The sequence below is a fragment of the Trichechus manatus genome, unplaced genomic scaffold, assembly GCF_000243295.1.
Source record: "Trichechus manatus latirostris isolate Lorelei unplaced genomic scaffold, TriManLat1.0 scaffold00015, whole genome shotgun sequence".
Taxonomy (NCBI): Eukaryota; Metazoa; Chordata; class Mammalia; order Sirenia; family Trichechidae; genus Trichechus; species Trichechus manatus.
The window spans coordinates 19,200,799-19,226,170 of NW_004443951.1; the positions used below are offsets into that span (position 1 = coordinate 19,200,799).

Sequence of the window (25,372 nt, forward strand, 5' to 3'; positions counted from 1 at the left end):
CCACAACAATCATGTTCTCCTTTTCAGTCCTTTGGGCAATATTAAGTAGGTATCCTGTTTTATGAGGAGCCCTGGTGGTGCAGTGGTTAAGAGCTCGGCTGCTAACCAAAAGGTCAGTGGTTCAAACCCATCAGCTGCTCCAAGGGAGAAAGATGTAGCAGTCTGCTTCCATGAAGATCTATGGGGCAGTTCTACTCTGTCCTATAGGGTTGGTATGAATCAGAATCGACTTGACAGCAATGGTTTGGTATCCTGTTCTATAGATAAGTAAACTGACACAGAGGTTAACTAAGCTATCCAAGGTCACTCAGCTATCATAGTAATAGGGCCAGGTTTAGAACCACAGGTGGTCTGACCAAGGTGGTCTGACTCCAAAGCCCACAGAGTCCAGAGATTTCAATTCAGATTTCAGCTCTACCACTTCCTAAAGGTAGATTTGGATGATGTATTTGGCTTTCTTATTTGTACAATGGAAATATGAACTTGCCTTACATACTCCTCCAAGGGTTTTATGAAGTTTGTGCTTGTTGGTTGTTGTTAGCTGTGGTGGAGTCAGCTTCTGACTTATGGCAACCCCATGTGCAACAGAACAAAGTGCTGCCTCGTCCCTGACCATCACCATGATTGGTTGTGGATTGGACCATTGTGATCCATAGAGTTTTCATTGGTTGATTTTTGGAAGTAGATATCTAAGGCTTTCTTCCTAGTCTGTCTTAGTCTGGAAGCTCTGCTGAAACCTGTTCAGAATCATAGCAACATGCAAGCTTCCACTGACAGAGGGGTGATGGTTGCACGTGAGGCACATTGGCCAGGAATTGAACTCTGGTCTCCTTCATGGAAGGCTGGAATTCTACCACTGAACCACCACTGCCTCCATAAGTAGTATGGATTAGTAGTATGTAAATGGTGAAAAAAATTTTTAAAGCTGTGTCTGGAAGTGCCATAGTCAGGACTGGACCCATATTTCCTCATTTGTGATGTCCTTGCAAAACCAATTCACTTCTGTCAGGTCCATGCAGTTCTACAAGTGTAGCAGGCAGAATAACATAGTGATTAATAACAAATGTTTTGGAGTCAGACGCACCTGGGTTTGAGTCAGAGGCAGAGGTGTCTCAAGACCTTCTAGAAAGGAGAGGCTCAGGAGGGGCAATCTCATTGGAAGAGAGAACAAGAGGACTTGTCTTGAACATATGTTTCATAGCAAGCACACTGCTTTTACTTAGAAGTGTGTTTATCTGGGGTGGTTTGTGAGTTGCTGATGGAGGTTGAACCAGTAGAATTGACTGACTCATGGTGACTCCATGTGGCTCAGAGTAGAACTGTGCCCCCTTCTACTTTGGCTGACTTTTTAGAAGTAGATGACCAGACCTTTCCTCCAAGGAGTCTCTGGGTAGACTTGGAATTCCAGTCTTTTGGTTAGCAGCCTAGGACTTAACTGTTTGTACCACTCAGGGACTCCCTAGATGGAGATTACAGGTAGTTAGAAACCTCTCCCCACTCCTTGGTACTGACTTTGGTTTGAGTCCCCACTCTGCCATTTGCTCTGTGACCTTGGATAGTTAACCTTTCTGAGTTCAGTTGCTTCATATATAAAATTGGGGTAATAGTTCCCTACCCCTTAAAAATGGACTGGTATTGGCCATTTTGAATCAGAAAATCATATGGTCTACTATGCTGGGAATGACAAATTGAAGAGGAATGGTGTCCCGTTCATCATCAGAAAGACATTTCAAGATCTATCCTGAAGTCCAATGCTGTCAGTGATAGGATAATATCCATACACCTACAAGGAAGATCAGTTAATATGACTATTATTCAAATATATGTACAAACCACTAATGCCAAAGATGAGAAAATTGAAGATTTTTTTCAGCTTCTGCAGTCTGAATTGATCAAACATGCAATCAAGATGCATTGATAATTACTGGTGATTGGAATGAGAAAACTGGAAGCACACAAAGATGAAGGACCAGTAACTGGAAAATATGGCCTTGGTGATAGAAATGACACCCCATGATAGTGTTTTGCAAGACCAACAACTTATTCATTGCAAATACCTTTTTTTTAACAACATAAACAGCAACTATACACGTGGACCTCACTAAACACAGGAATCAAATTGACTACATCTGTGGAAAGATGGAAACGCTCAATATCACCTGCGAGAACCAGGCCAGGGCCAACTGTGGAACAGACCACCAATTGCTCATATGCAAGTTCAAGTTGAAGCTGATGAAAATTAAAACAAGCCCACGAGAGCCAAAATAAGACCTTGACTATATCCCACCTGATTTTGGAGACCATCTCAAGAATAGAATTGACACATTGAACACTAATGACCGAAGACCAGACGAGTTGTGGGATGACACCAAGGACATCATACATGAAGAAAGCAAAAGGTCATTAAAAAGACAGGAAAGAAAGAGAAGACCAAAATGGATGTCAGAAGAGATTGTGAAACTTGTTCTTGAACGTCGAGTAACTAAAGCAAATGGAAGAAATGAAGAAGTAAAAGAGCTGAACCGAAGATTTCAAAGGGCGACTCAGGAAGACAAAGTAAAATATTATAATGAAATGTGCAAAGACCTGGAGTTAGAAAACCAAAAGGGAAGAATACGCTTGGCATTTCTCAAGCTGAAAGGACTGAAGGAAAAATTCAAGCCTCAAGTTGCAATTTTGAAGGAGTCTATGGGCAAAATATTGAATGACTCAGGAAGCATCCAAAGAAGAGGGAAGGAATACACAGAGTCACTGTACCAAAAAAAATTGGTTGATGTTCAACCTTTTCAGGAGACAGCATATAATCAAGAACTGATGGTATTGAAAGAAGAAGTCCAAGCTGCACTGAAGGCATTGGTGAAAAACAAAGCTGCAGGAATTGACGGAACACCAACTGAGATGTTTCAACACAGGGATGCGGTGCTGGAGGTGCTCACTCACCTATGTCAAGAAATTTGGAAGACAACTACCTGGCCAACTGACTGGAAGAGATGCATATTTGTGCCCATTGCAAAGAAAGGTGTTCCAACAGAATGCGGAAATTATCAAACAATATCATTAATATCACATGCAAGTAAAATTTTGCTGAAGCTCATTCAAAAAAGGTTGCAGCAGTACATCGACAGAGAACTGTCAGAAATTCAAGCCAGCTTCAGAAGAGGACGTGGAATGAGGGATATCATTGCTGATGTCAGATGGATCTTGGCTAAAAGCAGAGAATACCAGAAAGATGTTTACCTGTGTTTCATTGACTATGCAAAGGCATTCAACTGTGTGGATCCTAACAAATTATGGATAACCTCGTGAAGAATGGGAGTTCCAGAACACTTCATTGTGCTAATATGGAACCTGTGCATAGACCAAAAGGCAGTTGTTCAAACAGAACAAGGGGTTACTGTGTGGTTTAAAGTCAGGAAAGGTGTGTGTCAGGGTTATATCCTTTCACCATACTTATTCAATCTGTATGCTGAGCAAATAATCTGAGAAGCTGGACTATATGAAGAAGAACGTGGCATCAGGATTGCTGGAAGTCTCATTAACAACCTGTGATAGGCAGATGACACAATCTTGCTTGCTGAAAGTGAAGACGATTTGAAGCACTTCCTGATGAAATCAAAGACTTCAGCATGGATTACACCTCAACGTGAAGAAAACAAAAATCCTCACAACCGGACAATGAGCAACGTCATGATAAATGGAGAAAAGATTGACGTTGACAAGGATTTCATTTTACCTGGATCCACAGTCAAGGCCCATGGAAGCAACAGTCAAGAAATAAAACAACGTATTTTAGTGGTTAAGAGCTACAGCTATTAACCAAAAGGTTGGCAGTTCGAATCCACCAGGCGATCCTTGGAAACTGTGTGGGGCAGTTCTACTCTGTCCTATAAGGTCGCTATGAGTCAGAATTGACTTGAAAGCAGCAGGTTTTTTTATTTTATTTTATTTTTTTATTGCATTGGGCAAATCAGCTGCAAAAGGCCTCTCCAATGTGTTAAAAAGCAAAGATGTCACTTTGAGGACTAAGCACCTGACCCAAGCTATAATATTTTTCAGTTGCCTTATATGCATGTGAAAGCTGGACAATGAATAGGGAAGACGGAAGAAGAATTGCTGCCTTTGAATTATGGTGTTAGTGAAAAATACTGAATATACCACACACTGCCAGAAGAATGAACAGGTCTGTCTTGGAAGAAATACAGCTAGAGTGCTCCTTGGAAGCAAGGATGGCGAGACTTCATCTCACAGACTTTGGACATGTTCTCAGGAGGGACCAGTCCCTGGAGGAGGACGTCATGCTTGGTAGAGGGTCAGCGAAAAAGAAGACCCTCAAGGAGTTGGATTGACACAGTGGCTGGAACAATGGGCTCAAACATAGCAAAGATTGTGAGGATGGCACAGGACCAGGCAGTGTTTCCTTCTGTTGTACACAGAGTTGCTATGAGTAGGAACCGACTCGATGGCACCTAACAACAACAACCCCAGAAAACTCGTTATGAGGGTTAAAAGGGATAAAATACATAAAGCACAGACCTTGGCACATTGTTCCTATGAGGTCAGAAGAATGGGTGTGTGTGTGGGGGTGGTGGTGGAATATGTGTCTTGGAATAGCATTATTTTTTAAATCCTTTCTTAAAAAAATTTTTCTCACTGTGCTTTAAGTAAAAGTTTACAATTCAAGTTAGTCTCTTCATACAAAAATTTATACATACATTGTTATGTAACCCTAATTGCTCTCCCTATACTGTGACAGCACATGACTCCTTTCCACCTGAGATTTCCCGTGTCCATTCAACCAGCTCCTGACCCCACCTGCCTTCTCATCTTGCCTCTGGACAGGAGCTGCCCATTTGGTCTCATGTATCTACTTGAGCTAAGAAGCACACTCTTCACGAGTATCATTTTATGTCCCATAGTCCAGTCTCATCTTTGTCTGAAACGTTGGCCTCAGAAATGCTTTTTGTTTTGGGCTTTTAAAAAAATCTTTTAAAAAATTTTTATTTTGTTGTTATTGTTGAGAATGTATACAGCAAAGTATACACCAATTCAACCATTTCTACAGGTACAATTCAGTGACATTGATTACATTCTTTGTGTTGTGCAATCATTCTCACCCTCCTTTTCTGAGTTGTTCCTCCTCAATAACTTACTGCCCCCTAAGGTTCCTATCTAATCTTCTGAGTTGCTCTTGTCTCTTTGATCCCACATAGATAGTTCTTAAAAGAGCAAAATGCTCAAGGCAGACACTTTTTAGTAGTTAAGCTATTGTTTGGTTTTAAGAAGACTTCAGGGGATATTTTGGTTTAAGTTTTAAACATTATCTCAGGGCAATAGTTTCATCCATCTCCCTTGGCTTCAGAAAGTCTGGAATCCATGAGAATTTGAAATTCTGTTCTGCATTTTCTTCCTTTTGACCAGGATTCTTCTATGGAATCTTTGATCAAAATGTTCAGTAATGGTAGCCGGGCACCATCTAGTTCTTCTAGTCTTATGGCAAAGGAGGCAGTTGTTCATGGAGGCAATTAGCCACACATTCCATATCCTCCTCTTTGGAATAGCAATTTTTCTTTCGCAGAACCACCCTGTAGGATACGGAAACAGGCTTGCAGACTCCCAGGGGAGGCTGAGTGATTTGCTCACAGTCATACAATCATTCAGAAGTGGAATCGGTTCCTGAAGCCTCCAGCTCAGTTTTCCCTCCATATTCCTGCCACAGGCTTCGATGCTGCGACCCGGAACCCTGAGTTCCTGTGGCTGTCTCGATACAGGTGCTCAGATCTGAAGCCGGAATCGTCGGAGTTGCTGATACCGCGGCGTTGGAATTCAACCCCAGGTACCTGGCCAGGGTGAGCGAGAATTGGCGGAGGCAGATATCCGTCTTGGAAGGGGCGGTGGGGATTGGAGGAGGCCCGGCTGCAAGGGGCGGGCTCGGTTCTGTTTGGGGCGAGGCCATGGAGCAGAAGAGCCTTCGATTGGTCGAGGCGGCGTGCGGGGGCGGGACCCTCTGGGGGCGGAGCGGGTGGGCCGGGCCGGGCCGCAGGATGAAGAGCTGGAGGAACCTGGCAAGGAAATGTCCGCCGTCCCCGGCTCTCGGGAGCGCGACTCTGCAGGTCGGCCGGGCTGTGGGGATCTGGGCTGCAGATTTAGGCGGGAGCGGCGGTGGGCCAGGCCCACGAGAGGGCAGGGTCTGGGTTTAGGCCGGTGGCCGCAGGGGCGAAGACCAAGGTCCTGACCCAACCGAGGCGGGGAAACGGGCTGAAGTTTGATTGGGGATGTTAGTTATTCTCAGCCGGGCGTGGTGAGGGCAGGCAGGTGGGGAGGGGGGTACTTAGCATCCAGAGGCTGGGACTTAGTCAGAGCTCTGTTCCTGAGTCGCATTGTCACCAGGGGCCAGTCACTGCCCCTTTCAGAGCCTCAGTTTCTCCGACTGAGCTTGGCCTTCTGCCTTGGCCTCCTAAGTTTGGCGTGTGTTGGGGGGGTGTGGGTGTGTGAGTGCAGGCATACCTTTGGGTGAAGTATGGTGTGTATGCTGGGGCTGTCTGACTCTTGTCTGTCCTCTGCCCCTGTAATAGATTGGACTGTGCTTTAATTTACCTGGATTCCGGGGAAGTCATGTCCACCCTAGTCCTGGAGTCGAGGGTGAGGTTACAGGTGAAAGGCACTAGGTTTTTTTCCACCTAGTCCTTGCTGCAAAATGTTGTGCAGCACAAAAGGCCAATTGTTGAGCAGGAGTTTGTTTTTTGGAGAGTGAGAGGCCCAGGGCTGAAATTTGGGTCAGTCCAGTGCTTTGGGAGGAGACACAGACCTGTCTTTTCTGTTCAGTTCCAAGGTTTCCTGCGAGGGCTCCCTGGTGTATTTTTCCCATGTGTGTGCCTATGCAGCTCTAGTTATGTGCAAGCTTTGGCATGACCACTAGTACCCAGGTGTGCCCTTTTTCTCAGCCACTTGCTAGAGATGAAGAGCCTGTTAAAGAGCTGTGTAAAGTGGTGCCGGCACTCCACTTGCTTTTACAAGGCTTGGAAACTATGAAGGGGGTGGGGAGCCATACTGTACAAGTGTTTGTAAAATGAAAGGGAACTAGATGAGCAAAGGACTTCCTCAGTGCTTAGGCTTTTCGTTCGTTACAGCCACCACAAGAAGCCATTGAAGTGCCTGATGGTGCTGACAGTTTGGTTTGCACCTGTCTGGGGCTTATCTCAGAACTCACTTGAGGTGCTGATCTTGAGACAGCTATTGCTTCAGTTTCCATGACATTCTAGACTGTGGTTGGGTGGGTGAGAGTTTAAGATCAAGAGCATATCCTCCACTTGCTCCTTCACAAGAAGCTTCCAGAATCCAGACATTGGTGGAGGACAGGCCCAATGGCAGCATAAGGAGGTAGGTTCTATCTTTTTAGCCAGCCAGTAAAAAGAGATCTTTCATGAGAGGTTAGGCCAGCTTTGAAGCCAGTTACCTGCCCCTGGTGGCGCAATGGTTAAGCCATCTGTTGCTAACCAAAGGGTTGTCCATTCGAACCGACCCAGTAGCTTTGAGGGAGAAAGACCTGGTGATCTGCTCCCATAAAGATTACAGCCTAGAATACCCTATGGAGCATTTCTACTCTGTCACATGGGGTCAATGTGAGTCGAAAATGGTCTGGACAGCGCACAACAACACTCTGCCCCCAGGTGAGAAAAATACACAGGAGTCTCAGAATCTTTCATCTCCTTTTAAAAAGCAAAAGCTAAAAAAAAAAAAAAAAAAAAGCAAGTCACATCTGGTGAGGAATTATTGTCAAGATTTTGGTTTTTAGTTTAAAAGAATGTGTCCCCATCAGAATATTTATAGTAAATGGAGCTACATTATTAATTGTTAAGTTGCTTCTGCTAAACTTGTTAAGAAATGATACCAAGGCCCTAGGCCTGTCCGGGTCATGACTGTTTCAAGTTTCTCTGACCTCAAAGGAGAGGTACCTCTTCTACAACAGCTCCTCTGGGCTGCCTCTGGATGTTTAGGATGATCCAGGCCCCAAAGGAGACAGATAGTGGATTTGGTTCTTTCTATATACATATGATCAAAATACCCGCTTCCCGATAACCTGGGTAAGCAACCCAGTTCTACTTAGAATGTGGTTTGTGATGCACAGCAGGAGAAGCAAGGCTCCCCTCAGCAGCAGTCTGATAGGGAGGGGTCTGACAGTCCCTCAATAGAGGTAGAGTATAGAGCTGGCCTACCAGGACAGTGGTCCTGTGGTGTGAGCCTAAGGCAAAAGCACCTTAAAGGTCTAGGTATTTTGGGGTCAAGGTGAATCTGGTCTTGATACTTTGGTAGAGAAAGAAATGCTCTGCTTTTGATTCTTCTCTCCAAAATGTCCATTCCTTTCTTTGGCTTGTCTCTGCTGAATTCAGGGGTGTTAGAGCGAGCCTAGGAATCCCTGGGTGGTACAGAGGGTTAAGTGCTTGACTACTAAGCAAAAGGTTGGTGGTTTGCACCCATCCAGAGGTGTGCCTTGGAAAGCAGTCCTGGCAATCTGCTTCTGAAAGATTACAGCCTTGAAAACCCTATGGAACAGTTCAGTTCTGCACACTTGGTGTCTCCTGAGTTGGAATCAATGACAACAACAGCAACAACAGGGTGAGCTTGGTAGGGATTATAGCAGAAACGTCTTCAGGTTCAGACTGGTGTCTTTGAGCTAAGTTGTGATGATGAAGTGAGATGTAATGCTGTGGTTGTGTGCCACCTTGTTCACCTGATCCTCTGGGCTTCTTCAGCTGCAAAGACCATGCACTGGCCTTAGACAGGCAGCTATTGTAGGCAGGGCCATTTCTGTTTCTTTACTCTTTTAACTGTTCTTTATGTAGCTCTTTCTTTCTTTAAAAGAATGGGGTCTGATTTGAAGAAATGCCTCATAATTTGTATCTAGCAACTGAAGGTGCCCTTATCCAGAAAACCCTCTGGAGTATCCTGCATAGGGCTCAGCACTCAGCCATGTTGTTGTGTAAAATGTTCACCTGGATTTCAGCCTAGGCACATGGAAAGACCTGGAGCTGTGTTCTGGAGGATTCTGAGCTATGCACTAGAAAGGAAACAGCTACTCAGAAGTCCCACTGGGCTGTTCTGTTTGAGCTAATTTAACAAAATGGTAATAGCAAACAAATTTTGGTCTTTTGAAGTGGTTTTCTTGTTCCCTCCTTGATTCAAAGCGAGCCAGTTTTGTAGGAACGCAAATTTAGAATGGAGAGTGTTATGAGTATTTGTTCCCCTAGACCCAGGAAACAAATCATTAAAGTCTGTCTGGCCTGAGAAAGGAAATGAATGCTATTTATATCTCAGGGTAGTCTAAAGGGTAACCTAGATTACCAGGGTAGAAGCCAGAGAGAATGCTGGAAAAATAGCCTTTGGAGTGGTTGATTTCGTGCCTTTCCCTCCCTTCCTCCTTCCTTTCTGTCTGCCTCTCAAAGGTTCTGGGACCTTGCTCTGTCAGTATGAATAAGTAAAATCTGTGTGACCAACATAACCTTTTAGCAGTGAGAAAATGAATTTGCTTCTGTTTATCCTGCAGATAAAATATTCCCCATCACCTCCACCTGTGGGAAGGTGTGCAGGCTCCTAAGCAAATGAATTTATTTTGGGTCACTTTGTTTATTTAAACAAAAGAGAACTGTGTTCATTTCTTCCTCTTGTTTTTACTCTCTCCACTTTCCTTCTTTGTCCCATTTAACCTGGTGTTTGTTTCTCTACAAGAGAATCCCCTGAAATTTTTTTTTTTTTTCCTCTTCTGAAAAGTTTGTTTTGGAAATCTGCAGTGGGAGTCTAGGGCAAGAGAGGTGACCCACAGCATTCAGTTAGAAAGCGGAGCAGTTCAGGAAGAGCGAGGTGTCAGTATTTATTAGAGGAAAGACGGTGTTGGAACATAGAAGCTAGCTGACTTGTGTGTTTTTCTTTGCTGCTTAAAATATACTGTAACAATTTTATAGACTTCACTAGTTGATGCTATGTGAACTGAAGCTAGCAAATGTGAATGAGAAGAGGCTTTATGTGTTTGGAATGCTGATGATGAGGATTCAAACAAAGTCTATGTCTAAGTGGATGAGGATCTGGATATTTTTATTTTTATTTTCATTATTGTTTCTTGGTACAGGATTAGACATCTTTCTTGACTTTTCCCTTCTTCCATCTGTAAATGAGTATTTGCTTCCTGGAAAGTCAAACAGGACCTAAGGAGTGCTAAATTATTTAGGGTCTCTTTCCTTTGGGACCCCTCAGTGGTGCATACAGTTAACACACTTGGCTGCTAACCGAAAGGTTTGAGGTTCAAGTCCACCCACAGGCACCTCAGAAGAAAGGCCTGGAGATCTACTTCTGAAAAATCAGCCGTTGAATACCCTATGGAGTACAGTTCTACTCTGACACACACAGAGTTGCCATAAGTTGAAGTCAACGAGATGGCGACTTTTTTTTTGTTTCAGTTTGGAAAGCACAGTTAGAAATTGCAAATGCCCACCTCTAGGCGTTTAGAAATGCTCTCTTCAGGTCCCATCCTATGTGAGTTTCTTCCAAATAAGACCTATGCTCATTATCTTGCTTACTCTGTTCCTCCCTTCAGTTTGTTTTCTCTTAATGCAGTCACTGAAAACCTTGGTCATCCTCAATTCTTGCCTCTCCTCTTGCATCTGATAGCCAGATTCTGTCCATTCTTTTTCTGCAGTGCTTCTTCTATCTGCCCACATTTTAAAATCCCCATACTTCTGGGTGGTATCCTGTTATCTGAACTGTTCCAGTAGGAACTTGAATATTGTGCCACACCTTGTTGGCTACAAACTAAAGTTCCAATTCTTTAGTGTGGCGTTCAGGTCCCGTAGAGCCCGGCTCCGGCTCCCCTTTCTAGTCTTACCTGCCAATATTTACCTTCATCTCCCCTTACTTCAAACTTGCATGCTTATTGTTTCTGAATAAAGCCCTGTACTTTTTCACCTCTTCCTTGACTCCTCGTTCAGCTGCATTTTTGCAAGATCAAACTTGCTGTACTTGTTAATTTTGCATCCTGTCTCCTTCCCAAATGCCAGCCTAAAGCCTTGTACATCAGTTGTTGTTGTCAGGTGTCATCAAGTCAATTTTTAATTCATAGTGACCTCATGTGACAGAGTAGAACTGCCCCATAGAGTTTTCTAGGCTGTAATCTTTATGGGAGCAGATCTCAGGTCTTTTCTCCCACGGAGCAGCTGCTTCGGTTCGAACCACCAACCTTTTGGTTCTCAGCTGAGCACTTAACCGTTGCTCCACCAGGACTCCATAGGTGCTCAAAAAGTATCTTTGTCTGTCTTTAGTGGAATCATAGTTGTTGTTTGGTGCTATCAAGTCTATTCTGACTCATAGAGACACCGTATGTAGAGACTCGAACGATTCGTAACCTGAAGTTTTTTGTAGCCTGAAGAACTCCAGTCCCCTTCCTCTTTGGGCATTCTTGCACTCCCTTTCCGCCTTCTTCCTGGTTTGCTCTTGCCCACTTCTCTTTCAGCTTTATCACCAGACCACAGTTGGTTCACAGAGGGCCCAGTGAGGGGAGAGTGCTGGGGGAAAAGTCAAGTCATCTCTCCAGGAGCCTATCACCACTGACCTATTGCCTTAAAATGATTACACTGTAGTCTTCCTTCTTGAAAGCTAAACTGTCATATTTCGTTCTTGCTAACCTAAATTGGATTTCACAGGGTGGGAGTGATTTTGAGTCCAGGGTTCACAGATTTGTAATTACACTGTAGTCTTCCTTTTTGAAAGCTAAACTGTTGTATTTCGTTCTTGCTAACCTAAATTGGATTTCACAGGGTGGGAGTGATTTTGAGTCCAGGGTTCACAGATTTGTAATTACACTGTAGTCTTCCTTTTTGAAAGCTAAACTGTTGTATTTCGTTCTTGCTAACCTAAATTGGATTTCACAGGGTGGGAGTGATTTTGAGTCCAGGGTTCACAGATTTGCAGGGCACAGGATGATGTGTTTTTAGAGATGTCTCTGCCCATTTTAAATGCCAAGGAAATCGATGGTACTTTTATTTTAAAACCATGAGATAGTGAAAAATGTGAAAAAAAAAAGAACAGAAAAGAAAACTAAGCATGGTTATTTGACTTTTAAGAAAGTAACAACTGTTTGAGGTAGTGGCCTGGCTAAAACAGAAATTAGTCTTTCCATTCTTTTTAACTCTGGGTCTAGTGTTATGGGGATCCCTCAAGAACTCCAGACCTGTGTACTTTGTGCTATGCAAATACCTAACTCTCCTTTGCCATCAGCATAAAGTCCAAACTCCACATGCCATTCAGAGTCCTACAGTTTGGGCCTAAATTTATGACTGTTATGACTATTATTATTATTAGCAGTTACCATTTATTAAAACTTACTGTGAGTCTATCAGAGCCCTGGTGGCACAGTGGTTAAGAGCTTGGCTGCTGACCAAAAGGTCCACAGTTCAAATCCACCAGCCACTCCTTGGAAAACTATGGGCAGTTCTACTCATAGGGTCACTATGAGTCGGAATCGACTCAATGGCAATGGGTTTGGTTTTTTTTGGGTGAGTCTGTAGACCTCACACTCACAAAAGTTCTTCAGATGGGGTGATTGAGGCTTAGAGAAGGTAGGGAATGTGTCTGTGATCACTCAACTGGTCAGTGGCAGAGTTGAGAATGGAACTCAGGTTGTCTGACTAATGCTTGAGTCGGAATTGACTCGACAGCAATGGGTTTGTTTTGGTATGGGTCCCAGACTTCCTGAGTTTGTAACCTCTCTATGTTTGTTTCCTGGTCTGTAAAGTGGAGATTATAATTAATATACTTATTTCTGTTGTAGGGGAAAACATCATAAAGTTTAGTAAAGCAAAACAAAGTTTTATTCGGCATATATTCAAAAGGGCAGAAGTGGGAAAACAGACAACCATGCTGCCACAGCCATGTCTGCCCGAGTCCAAGGAAATATCACAGAACAGACAAAAGTGGGAAGATGAACAAGCATGCTGCCACAGCCATGTCTGCCTGAGTCCAAAGAATATTTCAGAATAGGCAAGAGTGGGAAAACAGACAAGCATGCTGCCACAGCCATGTCTGCCTGAGTCCAAAGAACAGTTACAGAGCTATCAGTATATATTAACATTACAAATGGGCAAAACCATTGAAAACTTAGCCTTTTCAGATTGGCTAGAAACTGTGATCCTACATTTTGAATTGCCTTTCTTAACAATCATTGGTACAGGTTTCAGTAACGAGAGTCAGGAGGGTCTTTACCGGTCTAACAAATTTCTGTTCACTAAATGGTAATAGAAAAAGATAAGAGTGGAAAGTCTTTGTGTTGTGTTTGATCAGCTTTATGTGAAAGTTTCCCTAAAAGATATTTTCCAAGATTATCTTAGCTATTGTCTTTATACCACAGGGCCCAGTTGATGTGTCCGTGTGAGTTCTTGTGAGCCCAGGTTCAGCTGGTCACATTCTCTATGCTCAAGGACAGGGAATAATAACTCCAATATTATTTCCTAAATCACTTCATAGAGTTTTTTTTTTGGAATTAAGTATAACTGCAGTGATTAAAATAGTGCCTGGCATGTAGTAAGCTTTAAATATTTGTTTGCTGTTAATAATATTAATGATAATATTACTATCATCATCATCATGAGCACAGCCTGACTTAGATTCTGGTTAGTTGGCTCTGGATCTGTTTATCTCTCAGTGAGTTGAACGTATCCCACCGCTGGTATGTGTTTCCCTGTCTTAGACTGAGAGAGCTCATGGGACAGGCTCCCCTTGTGGTGTATGCACAGGTTGGTGTCACTGGCAAGAGTTGAATCAACCCTCTTCATCCTGCCAGTTTGAGCTTTCAGGTATTTTGGAGCACATGGCTTGCAAGTATTTTGCTCACATGGTTTTGGAGGTTCTTCTGGTGTGCTGAAATGGAATGCAAAGGCCAGTGACTGAGAAGAGAGGGAGGGACACCTCTTCCTATACCTGTCTGGTGGATGCCCAGGAAGGGCAGGACATGGTCTCCACCTAGCAGTGACAACCACATTATCTGCACATCCTGTGGAGATCATGGTGGCACTTTTGCTTTGTTATCCAGATAGACTTAACCCTTGTATTCATTTAGTACTTATCCCTCAGTTTACAGATTCATTGAAGATGTTGTGCTCATGTTTACGAAAGGGGTGGCTGGGGGGCTTTGGTGTCCAGAGGATCTGGGTTTTAATGTCAGTGGTGCCGTTTACTGGCTCTCTGTCCTTGAGCGTGTGTGCTGTCTGCTCTGGACTGCAATAGTCTCATTTGTAAAATGAGGGCAATACTTAATCAGAAATAATACATAAAGCATAACACAATACCTAGGTATTAGTGGGTACTCAATAAATGGTAATCATTACTGTTAGGGCAGTAGGGGATAGGAGTGATGGAGAAGAGGGAAAGGAGCTAACAGTTACTGAGTATCTGCTGTGTACCAGGCATTGTGTTAGGCTTTTAACCCATATGGCTTTCATTTGTTTATCCTTTTCACTTCTTTGCGTTTCGTAGCATTACTCTCATTTTACAAATGAGGAAACAAATTAAGTAATTTGCTTGAAAGTGCATACCAGGTAATGAATGGATCCAGCCAGTAAAATAGCCAGGTCTATTTTACTGGCTCTGTCCATTCATTGGTGCTCAGGTGGCGCAGTGGTTAAGAACTATGGCTGCTAACCAAAAGGTCAGCAGTTCGAATCCACCAGCCACACTTTGGAAGCCCTATGGGGCAGTTCTCCTCTCTCCTGTAGGGTCACTATGACTTGAGTTTTGTTGTTGTTGTTGTTTTTTCATCCATTCATTACCTGATGTTCTGGATACACGTGGGTCCCAGCCACAAGAGCACAACATCTTCAATGAAGCTGTAAATTCTGAGGGATAAGTACTGAATGAATACAAGGGTTAAGTCAGTTTGGATAACAAAGTAAAACTACCACTAGGATCTCCACAGGATGTATCGGTATGTGGCTGTCACTGCTGGGTGGAGACTAGCCAGGTCTATTTTACTCCAAAGCCTAGACTTTTTCCAGAACATTTTAATGTCTCTTATTGTACCAAACAAGTTATATAGACAAGAAGGCCCTCAGAACTCAGAGAAATGACTACTGAGGATTGGTGTGGTTGGGAAAGGCTTCACGAAGGAAGGAGGGGTTGAGGCTAGGCTTTGAAGGAGACGTGGCCAGAAAGTAGGACAGACTTTTGAGGTGGAGGGAAGAGTGAGGGTGGCATGCATGGGGAACCTGTCTGTTTAGATTGGGATCATTGGGTGGTGGATTGGTAAGAGAGAGTAAGGCTAATTTGCGAAAGCCTTGTATGCTAGTTTAACCGGTTTGGACCTGTAATACTGAAAGTTTTAGAGCAAGGAGAGATGACATTCTTGTTTAATCTGGTCAAGTCCAGAGACCAGATTGGGTAGGGAGAGGTGGGAAAATGTCTTAGCTGGGACGCTCTTGAGGTGACAAGTGAGGAGATGATGGTTCGGAGGAAAGCAGCTATGAGAATCAAGAGACTGATGACTGACTGGCGCTGGGACCCAAGGAGAGGGGTGAGTGGATGGCAGGATTGCAAACCTGCCTGATGGGGATAATGATGGTGCTGGTGACAGAAGGGAGAGCTCAGGGAAGGGGCCAGAGGTGAAGCCACAGTTTTACCTGGGACCCACTTGCATCCAGAACATCCAATGGAAATGCTCAGTAGACAGTGGAGGCTTTGAGCTCAGGCAGAGCTGGACAGCTCAATAGAATTGACCAAGATGGCCAATGGTTCTCCTTGTAATGGAGGAAGAATAGGGTTTAGATCTACATTGTCCAGTACTGTAGCCACTAGCCACATGCAGCTATTTAAATTTGTTATAGTAGAAAGTTCAGTTTCTCAATTGCTCTAGCTACATTTCAAGTGTTCAGTTGTGGTTAGTGGCTACTGTGTTGGGCAGTGCAGTTATAGAGCTTTTCTATCATCACAGAAAGTTCCATTGGGTAGTGCTGGTCTAGATCTTGGGGAGTACCTGGAATAACTAGGGGGTCCAGAGGAGGAAAAGGAGCATGAGGAGACAGAAGGAGCAACTGAATTAAGAAATAATGTTGCCGCCTCTTGGACAATTCTCAAAGGAGATGAGGTACTTGCATTTTGTTTTGAGTTTATTATTTTTTTTCCTTGTGTGATGTCCTATTTTATGAAAAGCCCAGATCTCAAGTTGGTGGTAAGCTTGTCTACTAGAAATTGAGGCCTGGCCTCCTATCTTCGTTCTGTAGATCTGGACCTTTGACAGGTCTGATTTGGCCTCTAGAGCACCTTTGGGCCATGTGGTGAGGGATACAGTCTCAATTTAACTGTGGGAAAAGAAGACACCAACCATGTGATGCTGATACTGTTATCTTTGTTCACTTCAGGATGCAGAGGCTTAGAGAAGAAGATAACTTGTTCAAGGTCACACAGCTAGTAGGTGGCAGGGCCAGAAAGGGAACCTAAGCTTTTGACTCCAGCTCCTGTGTAGTTAATGTATATTTTTGTTATTATATGAAAAAATGTGTTATTGTAGCTAACTTTGAAAGTACATATAAGCAAAAAAGAGAAAGAAATCATACTACTGAGAACTGACTACTGTTAACATTTTGATGACTATCCTTCCAGACTTTCCTATGTGTATATATATGTGTCTATGTAAGCGTATAGATGTTTATAAACATGTGGCATATATGTATATAGGTACGTACTCCAGTCTTTTTTAATGCATATAGATAGGTCAGTCCCTGGAGAAGGACGTCATGCTTGGTAAAGTAGAGGATCAGCGAAAAAGAGGAAGACCCTCAGCAAGATGGCCCTCAACAAGATGGCTTGACACAATGGCTGCAACAATGGGCTCAAGCATAACAATGATCATGAGGATGGCGCAGGACCAGGCAGTGTTTTGTTTTGTTGTACGTGGGGTCGCTATGAGTCAGAACTGACTCAATGGCACCTAAGAACAACAACCGATAGGTCAGACCGTGCTCTTGACTACCATCCTCAATCCCTTATTGACAATTCTGAAGTCCTAAAAGCTCTACTGAAGACTGAAAAAAAAAAAAAAGTTTTTTGTTAGTTTGGCCCCAGGTCATTTAGCGGTAAGACTCCTTTGAACTAACATGAGACTATTTATAGGCCCAAATTATCCCACTGTTACTATTCATAAGTTGCACCATTGAAATTTTAAAATGTTTGATTACTGGATGTTGCCTCAGACCCCGCTGGTGCTGTTATGTAATATATGACATAGGTAATGTAATATCTTTCTAAAATCCCTCAGATTCTGAATTCCAAAGTACACTTGGCCCCAAGGGTTTCAGATAAGGGACTGTAGATCTTCGTTAGTCTCTGCTGCCGCCTGGATTAAGGGAAGAGCTTTGAGAGTCTGCTTAGGGAGGCATGTGAGCGAGGCTTTGGTTTTATGAGATGTTCAGTGCTTAGAATTTTCAAGAAAAATAAAACAGTTTTGTGTTTTCACACATTGAGATCAAGCTGCAGTTGTTAACTATAGTTGACCTACTAGGCTCTTACTGGGAAACGGTTTTATCTGTAAGCATGAGAGGTGGTCAGTGAGAACTCACATAGAAACCACAGTGAGCTTAATCTCTGTAACAAGGCTGTGTTTACTGACTGCCTGGTATGTTTCACATAAGCCTAGGGTAAACCTGGGGACGTTAAGAATAACCCTCAATTCTTGCTCCCAAGAAGCTTGTGGTCTAGCTAAAGAGATAAGACAAAAACACTTAAACACAGTCATGGTTCCATTATAATAAATACCTTGACAGAGGTAGGCACTAGGGGTGTGAGAATATACGGAGAGGGCCAGAGAAGGATTTTTGAAAGAGATGACTCTGAGCTGAGTGTTGAAGGATGAGTTGAAGTTTACCACCGGAAACTGGGGTGGTAGGTGTTAGAATATATTAAGGACACCAACGGTGGGGTGAAGGGACAACATATGAAAAGATAAATAGTTTTAATGTCACAGGAGTAGGGGGTATGAGGGGAGAGATTGGTGTAGAGGGTGGGCGTGGGGCTGGAGAGGTAGTCTGGGGCTAATTATAAGGTCCTTGTATGCAATAGAGGTTTGGGTTTTATTCTAAAGATGATGTAGTTACTGAGGGATTTTACACAAGGAATGACCTGCTCAGATATGTGTTTTCTTTCTAGATATTAGCCCAGTGGTTGGTGGGGGGCGAGAAGAAGCCAGAAAAATCATTAATGGGCTTTCCAGAAACATTGAGGGCCTAAATAAGGCATGACAGCAGGGATAGGCAAGAGGGTCAGGTATAAAACTGTCACAGCAAGAGAGGATTTATAGGACTTGGTAACAGAACATAGGAAGAATGGAAAAATCTCAGATGTCACCTATTAGGCTGGGTGACAAATGATTGAAGGTCTGAGGTTAGAAAAAGGGCAAGAGTGGGAGTAGGGAAGCAGGAGAGGAGAAAGGACAGGAAGCTGTGGCCAGAGAGGGAACCAGGGGACTGTGGTGGTTTATTTGGGAAACAGCTGCTGACAGCCAGCTTCTGGGTCAGATTATGGAGAGAAGAGATTCCAAGAAGATTGCCCTGTGGTTGGAAATCCCCAAAATCATACCTTAAAGTTTCCATACAAAGAAAGAGGATGTTCCAGTCCTTGCTGGACTAAGGTGGGAGACAGACACATGTGAGAACATAGAGCAGATGTAGGACTCTCAGGCAGTTTTCCATCAGAACTCCTTGGGGGTAAGCTGAATCCACAGGGACAAACCGCTTGTCCCTAGGAGATGTCCTTTCAGTCTAGCTGTTAGTAGGAAGTAACCAAAGGAGGAAAATCCTGATGGAGCCCTTAGGAAGCACTGACATGCAGAAACAGAGCACTGACTCAGAATTCCTTAGTTTGAGAAGTGCAAGCACCTTTGCATATTGTGAAACTCCATGAGATGTCTATAATAAAGTCACTGTTTTATAGATAAAGAAACTAAGGCCCAGAGAGAGGAAGTAACTTGTCAAGTCACACAGGAAGATAATGGCAGAGCTGGATTCAACTTAAGATTGTTTCTTGCATTCAACACACTGAGTACTTACCATGTACCAGGCACCCATCTATGTTCTGGGAAAGTAGCCTAGAGAAAAATCTTTGTTTCATAGAGTGTACATTTTAATGGGAATGATCTCCAATAAATGGATAAAATTTAATATCAAATAGTGTTAGTACTAAGAGGAAAAATTAAAAAGTAAGACTGTGGTTCCCAAACTGTACTGAGGCACCCTGGGGCTCTGTAGTGAATTCAGAGGGACAATGTGGAATCATTAAAATTTTCCGGGTGAACACAGAGGTACTGGACATCTGTTGAACATTGGCCACACTTCTAGCTCAAGGTAGTTCATAGTTTCAACGTTAGACAGTGCTACATTCCTTTTGATGACATCGTATCTTTGCGAAGCTGTATTTTAGGTGGTGGCAGCCTGGATGGCGCAGTTGTTTTGCGCTTAGCCACTAAAGGCCTGGCGATGTGCTTCAGTAAAAATTACAGTCAAGAAATCCCATGGAGCAGTTCCAGTCTGTAACACATGGGGTCGGGTCGCTGTGAGTCAGAATCGACGTGGTGGCAACAGGTTTGGTTTTTTTAGTGATTAAAAATGAGTACAGTGTAAAAGTCAGTGTGGAACAAGAAATGAGGGTGATGGTGTCCAATCCAATTCCAATGTTTGAGAAGTTGTGCAGTGCCCAACAGGTGCACACATCCCATTAGTAAGTAATTGTGGTTATTTAAGAAGACATGAAAATATTTTATCTTTTTATCTATGTGTATTGTTTTTTCAAACTGCTACTAAGTTGTTAGGACTTTGTTTGGCCCTAACTACTTAAACAGAATGGTTAGATATTTCTTTTGACCTACAGACGCCTTGAAATTATTGAAAATTATTGAGATAACAAGGGTGCTGTGAACCGAGAGAGTTTAGGAACTTCTGGAGTAAGTGATATGGGATGGTGGGACCTGTTTTAGATGGGGTGTCAGAGAGGGCCTCTCTGAGGAGGTGACATTTGAGCTAGCTCTGAATGGGATGAAGGAGTGAGCAATGTGAAGATCTGGGGGAAAAGCATTCCAGGCAGAGGGACCAGCAAGAGCAAAGGCCCTGAGTTGGAAATGAGCTTGACATGCTCCAGGAACAGTGTCTTAGTCATCTAGTGCTGCTGTAACAGAAAATCCACAAATGGATGGCCTTAACAAAGAGAAATTTATTTCGTCACAGAAAGTAAGCTAAAAGTCCAAATTGAGGGCATCAGCTCCAGGGGAAGGCATTGTCTCTCCGTTGGCCTTCTTATCAATCTCCCCCCAGACTAGGAGCTTCTCCACGCAGGGACCCTAGGTCCAAAGGATGTGCTCTGCTCCCTGCACTGCTTTCTTGGTGGTATGAGATCCCCAACTCTCTGCTTGCTTCATTTTCCTTTTATCTCTTTTAAGATAAAAGGTAGTGCAGGCCATACCCCAGGGAAACTCCCTTTACATTGGATAAGGGATATAACCTTAGTGAGGGTGTTACAATCCCACCCTAATTCTCTTTAACATAAAATTACAATCAAAATGGAAGACAACCACACAATACTGGGACTCAGGACCTAGCCAAATTGATACACACATTTTTTGGGGGACATAATTCAGTCCATGACGAACAGCAAAAAGGAAGGGTGGCAAGATCAGACTGAGCAAGGTAGAGCATGGTAGATGAGACTGAAGTGGTGTAGGGGCCAGATTAGGTAGGACCTTACCAGCTCTGGAGTCACTGTGTGGTGCATACGGTTAACACGCTCAGCTGCTAACTGAAAGGGTGGAGGTTGAATCTACCCAGAAGCTTTTTGGAAGAAAGCCCTGGTGATCTACTTCCAAAAAATCAGTCAGTGAAAACTCTATGGAGCACAGTTGTACTCTGACAACACACGTGGGGTCACCATGAGTTGGAATCGACTCGACTGTGACAGGTTGTTTTACCAGCTATTCAAGGGTTGGACTTCATTCTGAGTGTGATGGGAAGCTGTCTGAAAGTTTTAAGCAGGGAAGTTCTACAACCCCATGATTAGTTAATTATTTCATCTTCATCTGCTATACTTTTTCTTTTTTCAAATTTCACTCTGGCTGCAATATAGAAAACTATAGGATTTTAAGAGTGGAAGCACAAAAGCAATTAGGAAGCTGCTGTTGTAGTCTTGGTGAGATCTGATGGTCACTTCACTTAATTGGTTAGTGGTGGAGGTGGTGAGAAGTGGTCAGATTCTGGGTATATTTTTAAAGGTAGAACTTGCCTGAATTGTTGATTAATTAGATGTAGGGTATGAGGGGAAAAAAGAAGTCAGGAATGAGTCCAAGGTTTTTATTCTGAGTAGCTGGTTAGGCTTCTCTTGGCTGTGACAGTTTCTCAGACTTTCCTTGTTTTGATGCTGTTGACAATTTTTAGGAGTACCGGTCTGATATTTTGTAGAATGACTCTCCACTTGGGTGTGTCTGATGTTTTTCTCATGATTAGACCAGAGTTATATAGTTTTTTGGGAGGAAGACCACAGAGGTAAAATATTCTCATCACATCATATCATGGGTATATATAATCACCAGGACTTAACACTGTTGATATGAACCTTGATCACCTGGCTGAGGTAGTGTTTGTCAGGTTTCTTCCCTGTAAAGTTACTCTTTCCCCCCTTTCCATACTGTATTGTTTGGAAGGAAGTGACTACACACAATCCAGACTTAAGGAGTGGGGAGTTATGCTCTACTTCTTGAGGGAGGAGTATCTGATAAATTATCTGAAATTCTTCTGCATGGAGATTTGTCTATTCTTCCCCATTTATTTATTTGTTTGCTCATTTATTTATATCGGTATGGACTCATAAATATTTATTCTATACTTTAGGTTATAATCCAGTACTTCTTTATTTACTTTGTTGGTCACATCATTCCAGGTTTGGCCATTGGGCACTCTTTCAGTTGACTCCTGTGTCCCTTTGAGATAACCCCATCATTGTGAGGTTTTTTTGTTTTGTTCAGTTTTATTTGAGTGCTGCCTTATTTTCTGGCACTATAAGATGCTCCCACCACATGTCTGTCAGTTTTTCATACTGTGGGGGCTTGTGTGTTGCTGTGATGCTGGAAGCTGTGCCACCGGTATTGAAATACCAGCAGCATCACCCATGGCAGACAGGTTTCAGCTGAGCTTCCAGGCTAAGACAGACTAGGAAGAAGGACCCGGTGGTCTACTTCTGAAAAGAATTAGCCAGTGAAAACCTTATGAATAGCAGCAGAACATTGTCTGATAGGTGCTGGAAAATGAGCCCCTCAGGTTGGAAGACACTCAAAATATGACTGGGAAAGAGCTGCATCTTCAAAATAGAGTCGACCCTAATGACATGGATGGAGTCAAGCTTAAGGGACCTTCATTTGCTGATGTGGCATGACTCAAAATGAGAAGAAACAGCTGCAAGCATCCATTAATAATCGGAACCTGGAATGTATGAAGTATGAATCTAGGGAGATTGGAAATTGTCAAAAATGAAATGGAATGCATAAACATCGATACCCTAGGCATCAGTGAGCTGAAATGGACTGGTATTGGTCATTTTGAATTGGGCATTCATATGGTCTACTATGCTGGGAATGACAACTTGAAGAGGAATGGCGTTACGCTCATCATCAAAAAGAACATTTCAAGATCTATCCTGAAGTACAACGCTGTCAGTGATAGGATAATATTCATACACCTACAAGGAAGACCAGTTAATACGACTATTATTCAAATTTACACACCACCCACTAAGGCCAAAGATGAAGAAATTGAAGATTTTTACCAGCTTCTGCAGTCTGGAATTGGTCGAACATGGAATCAGGATGCACTGATAATTACTGGCCATTGAAATGTGAAAGTTGGAAACAAGGATTGGTAGTTGGAAAATATGCCCGTGGTGATAGAAACGATGCCAGAGATTGCGTGATTGAATTTTGCAAGACCAACGACTTCTTCAATACAAATACCGTTATTCACCAACATAAGTGGCAGCTGAACACGTGAACCTCACCAGATGGAATACACAGGAATCAAATTGACTACATCTGTGGAAAGAGATGATGGAAAAGCTCAATATCATCAGTCAGAACAAGGCCAGGGGCCAACTGCAGATCAGACCATCAACTGTTCATATACAAGTTCAAGGTGACACTGAAGAAAATTAGAACAAGTCCACAAGAGCCAAAGTACGACACTGAGTATATCCCACCTGAATTTAGAGACCATCTCAAGAATAGATTTGACGCATTGAACACTAATGACTGAAGGCCAGACGAGTTGTGGAATGACATCAAGGACATCATACATGAAGAAAGCAAGAGGTCATTAAAAAGACAGGAGAGAAAGAAAAGACCTAAATGGATGTCAGAAGAGATTCTGAAACTTGCTGTTGAATGTCGAGTAGCTAAAGCAAAAGGAAAAAATGATGAAGTAAAAGAGCTGAACAGAAAATTTCAAAGGGCAGCTCTAGAAGATTTCAAAGGGCAGCTCGAGAAGACAAAGTAAAGTATTATGATGACGTGCAAAGACCTAGAGATAGAAAATCAAAAGGGAAGAACACGCTCGGCATTTCTCAAGCTGAAAGAACTGAAGAAAAGATTCAAGCCTCGAGTTGCAATACGGAAGGAGTCTACGGGGAAAATATTAAATGACACAGGAAGCATCAAAAGAAGATGGAAGGTATATACAGAGTCACTATACCAGAAAGAATTGGTTGATGTTCAGCCATTTCAGGAGGTAACATATGATCAAGAACCAGCGTTACTGAAGGAAGAAGTCCAAGCTGCACTGAAGGTATTGGCGAAAAACAAGGCCCTGAGAATTGACGGAATACCAGTTGAGATGTTTCAGCCAACGGATGTAGTGCTGGAAGTCCTCACTCATCTATGCCAAGAAATTTTGAAGACAGCTACCTGGCCAGCTGACTGGAAGAGATCCATATTTATGCCTATTCCCAAGAAAGGTGATCCAACCGAATGCAGAAATTATTGAACAATATCATTAATATTACATGCAAGCAAAATTTTGCTGAAGATCATTCAAAAACAGCTGCAGCAGTATATCAACAGGGAACTGCCAGAAATTCAAGCCGGATTCGGAAGAGGACGTGGAACCAGAGATATCATTGCTGATGTCAGATGGATCCTGGCTGAAAGCAGAGAATACCAGAAAGATGTTTACCTATGTTTTATTGACTATGCAAAGGCATATGAGTATGTGGATCGTAACAGATTATGGATAACATTGCAGAGAATGGGAATTCTGGAACACTTAATTGTGCTCATGGGGAATCTGTACATGGATCAAGAGGCAGTTGTTTGAACAGAACAAGGTGATACTGCGTGGTTTAAAGTTCAGGAGAGGTGTGCGTGAGGGTTGTATCCTTTCACCATACCTATTCAGTCTGTATGCTGAGCAAATAATCCAAGAAGCTGGACTATATGAAGAAGAACGGGGCATCAGGATTGAAGGAAGACTCATTAACAACCTGTGTTACACATTTGACACAACCTTGCTTGCTGAAAGTGAAGAGGACTTGAAGCACTTACTGATGAAGATCAAAGACCATAGCCTTCAGCATGGATTACACCTCAACATAAAGAAAACAAAACTCCTCACATCTGGACCAGTAAGCAACATCATGATAAACGGAGAAAAGATTGAAGTTGTCAAGGATTTCATTTTACTTGAATCCACAATCAACACCCATGGAAGCAGCAGTCAAGAAATCAAAAGATGCATTGCATTGGGCGAATCTGCTGCAAAAGACCTCTTTAAAGTATTGAAAAGCAATGATGTCACCTTGAGGACTAAGGTGCGCCTGACCCAAGCTATGGTGTTTTCAGTCGCCTCATATGCATGGGAAAGCTGGACAATTAATAAGGAAGACTAAAGAAGAATTGATGCCTTTGAATTGTGGTGTTGGCAAAGAATATTGAATACACCATGGACTGCCAAAAGAACGAACAGATATGTCTTGGAAGAAGTACAACCAGAATGCTCCTTTGAAGCAAGGATAGCGAGACTATGTCTCACATACTTTGGACATATTATCAGGAGGGATCAGTCCCAAGAGAAGGACATCATGCTTGGTAAAGTAGAGGGTCAGCGAAAAAGAGGAAGACCCTCAATGAGACGGACTGACACAGTGGCTGTAACAATACGCTGAAACATAGCAATGATTGTTAGGATGTTGCAGGACCAGGCAGTGTTTCATTCTGTTGTGCATAGGGTCGCTATGAGTTGGTTCATTCTGTTGTACATAGGGTCTCTGTGAGTCGGAACCAACTCAACGGCATCTAACAACAACAACATAAGATGCTCCAAGC

The 25,372-nt window shown here is 42.9% G+C and overlaps 1 protein-coding gene across 6 annotated transcripts in view; it reads left to right on the forward strand.

The window, feature by feature from the left end:
- Nucleotides 1-6,053: 6,053 nt before the first annotated feature.
- The window catches only part of INPP5B (inositol polyphosphate-5-phosphatase B), a 49,637-nt gene continuing 30,318 nt past the window's right edge, over nt 6,054-25,372 (forward strand). For all 6 annotated transcript variants that reach the window (XR_002823252.1, XM_023727213.1, XM_023727217.1 and 3 more), the window contains exon 1: nt 6,054-6,110. Coding sequence is in view for 5 of the 6 variants with exons in the window: in XM_023727213.1 (XP_023582981.1) it covers nt 6,071-6,110 (40 nt within the window). In the remaining variant the exon portion in view is untranslated. The remainder of the gene's footprint in view (nt 6,111-25,372) is intronic.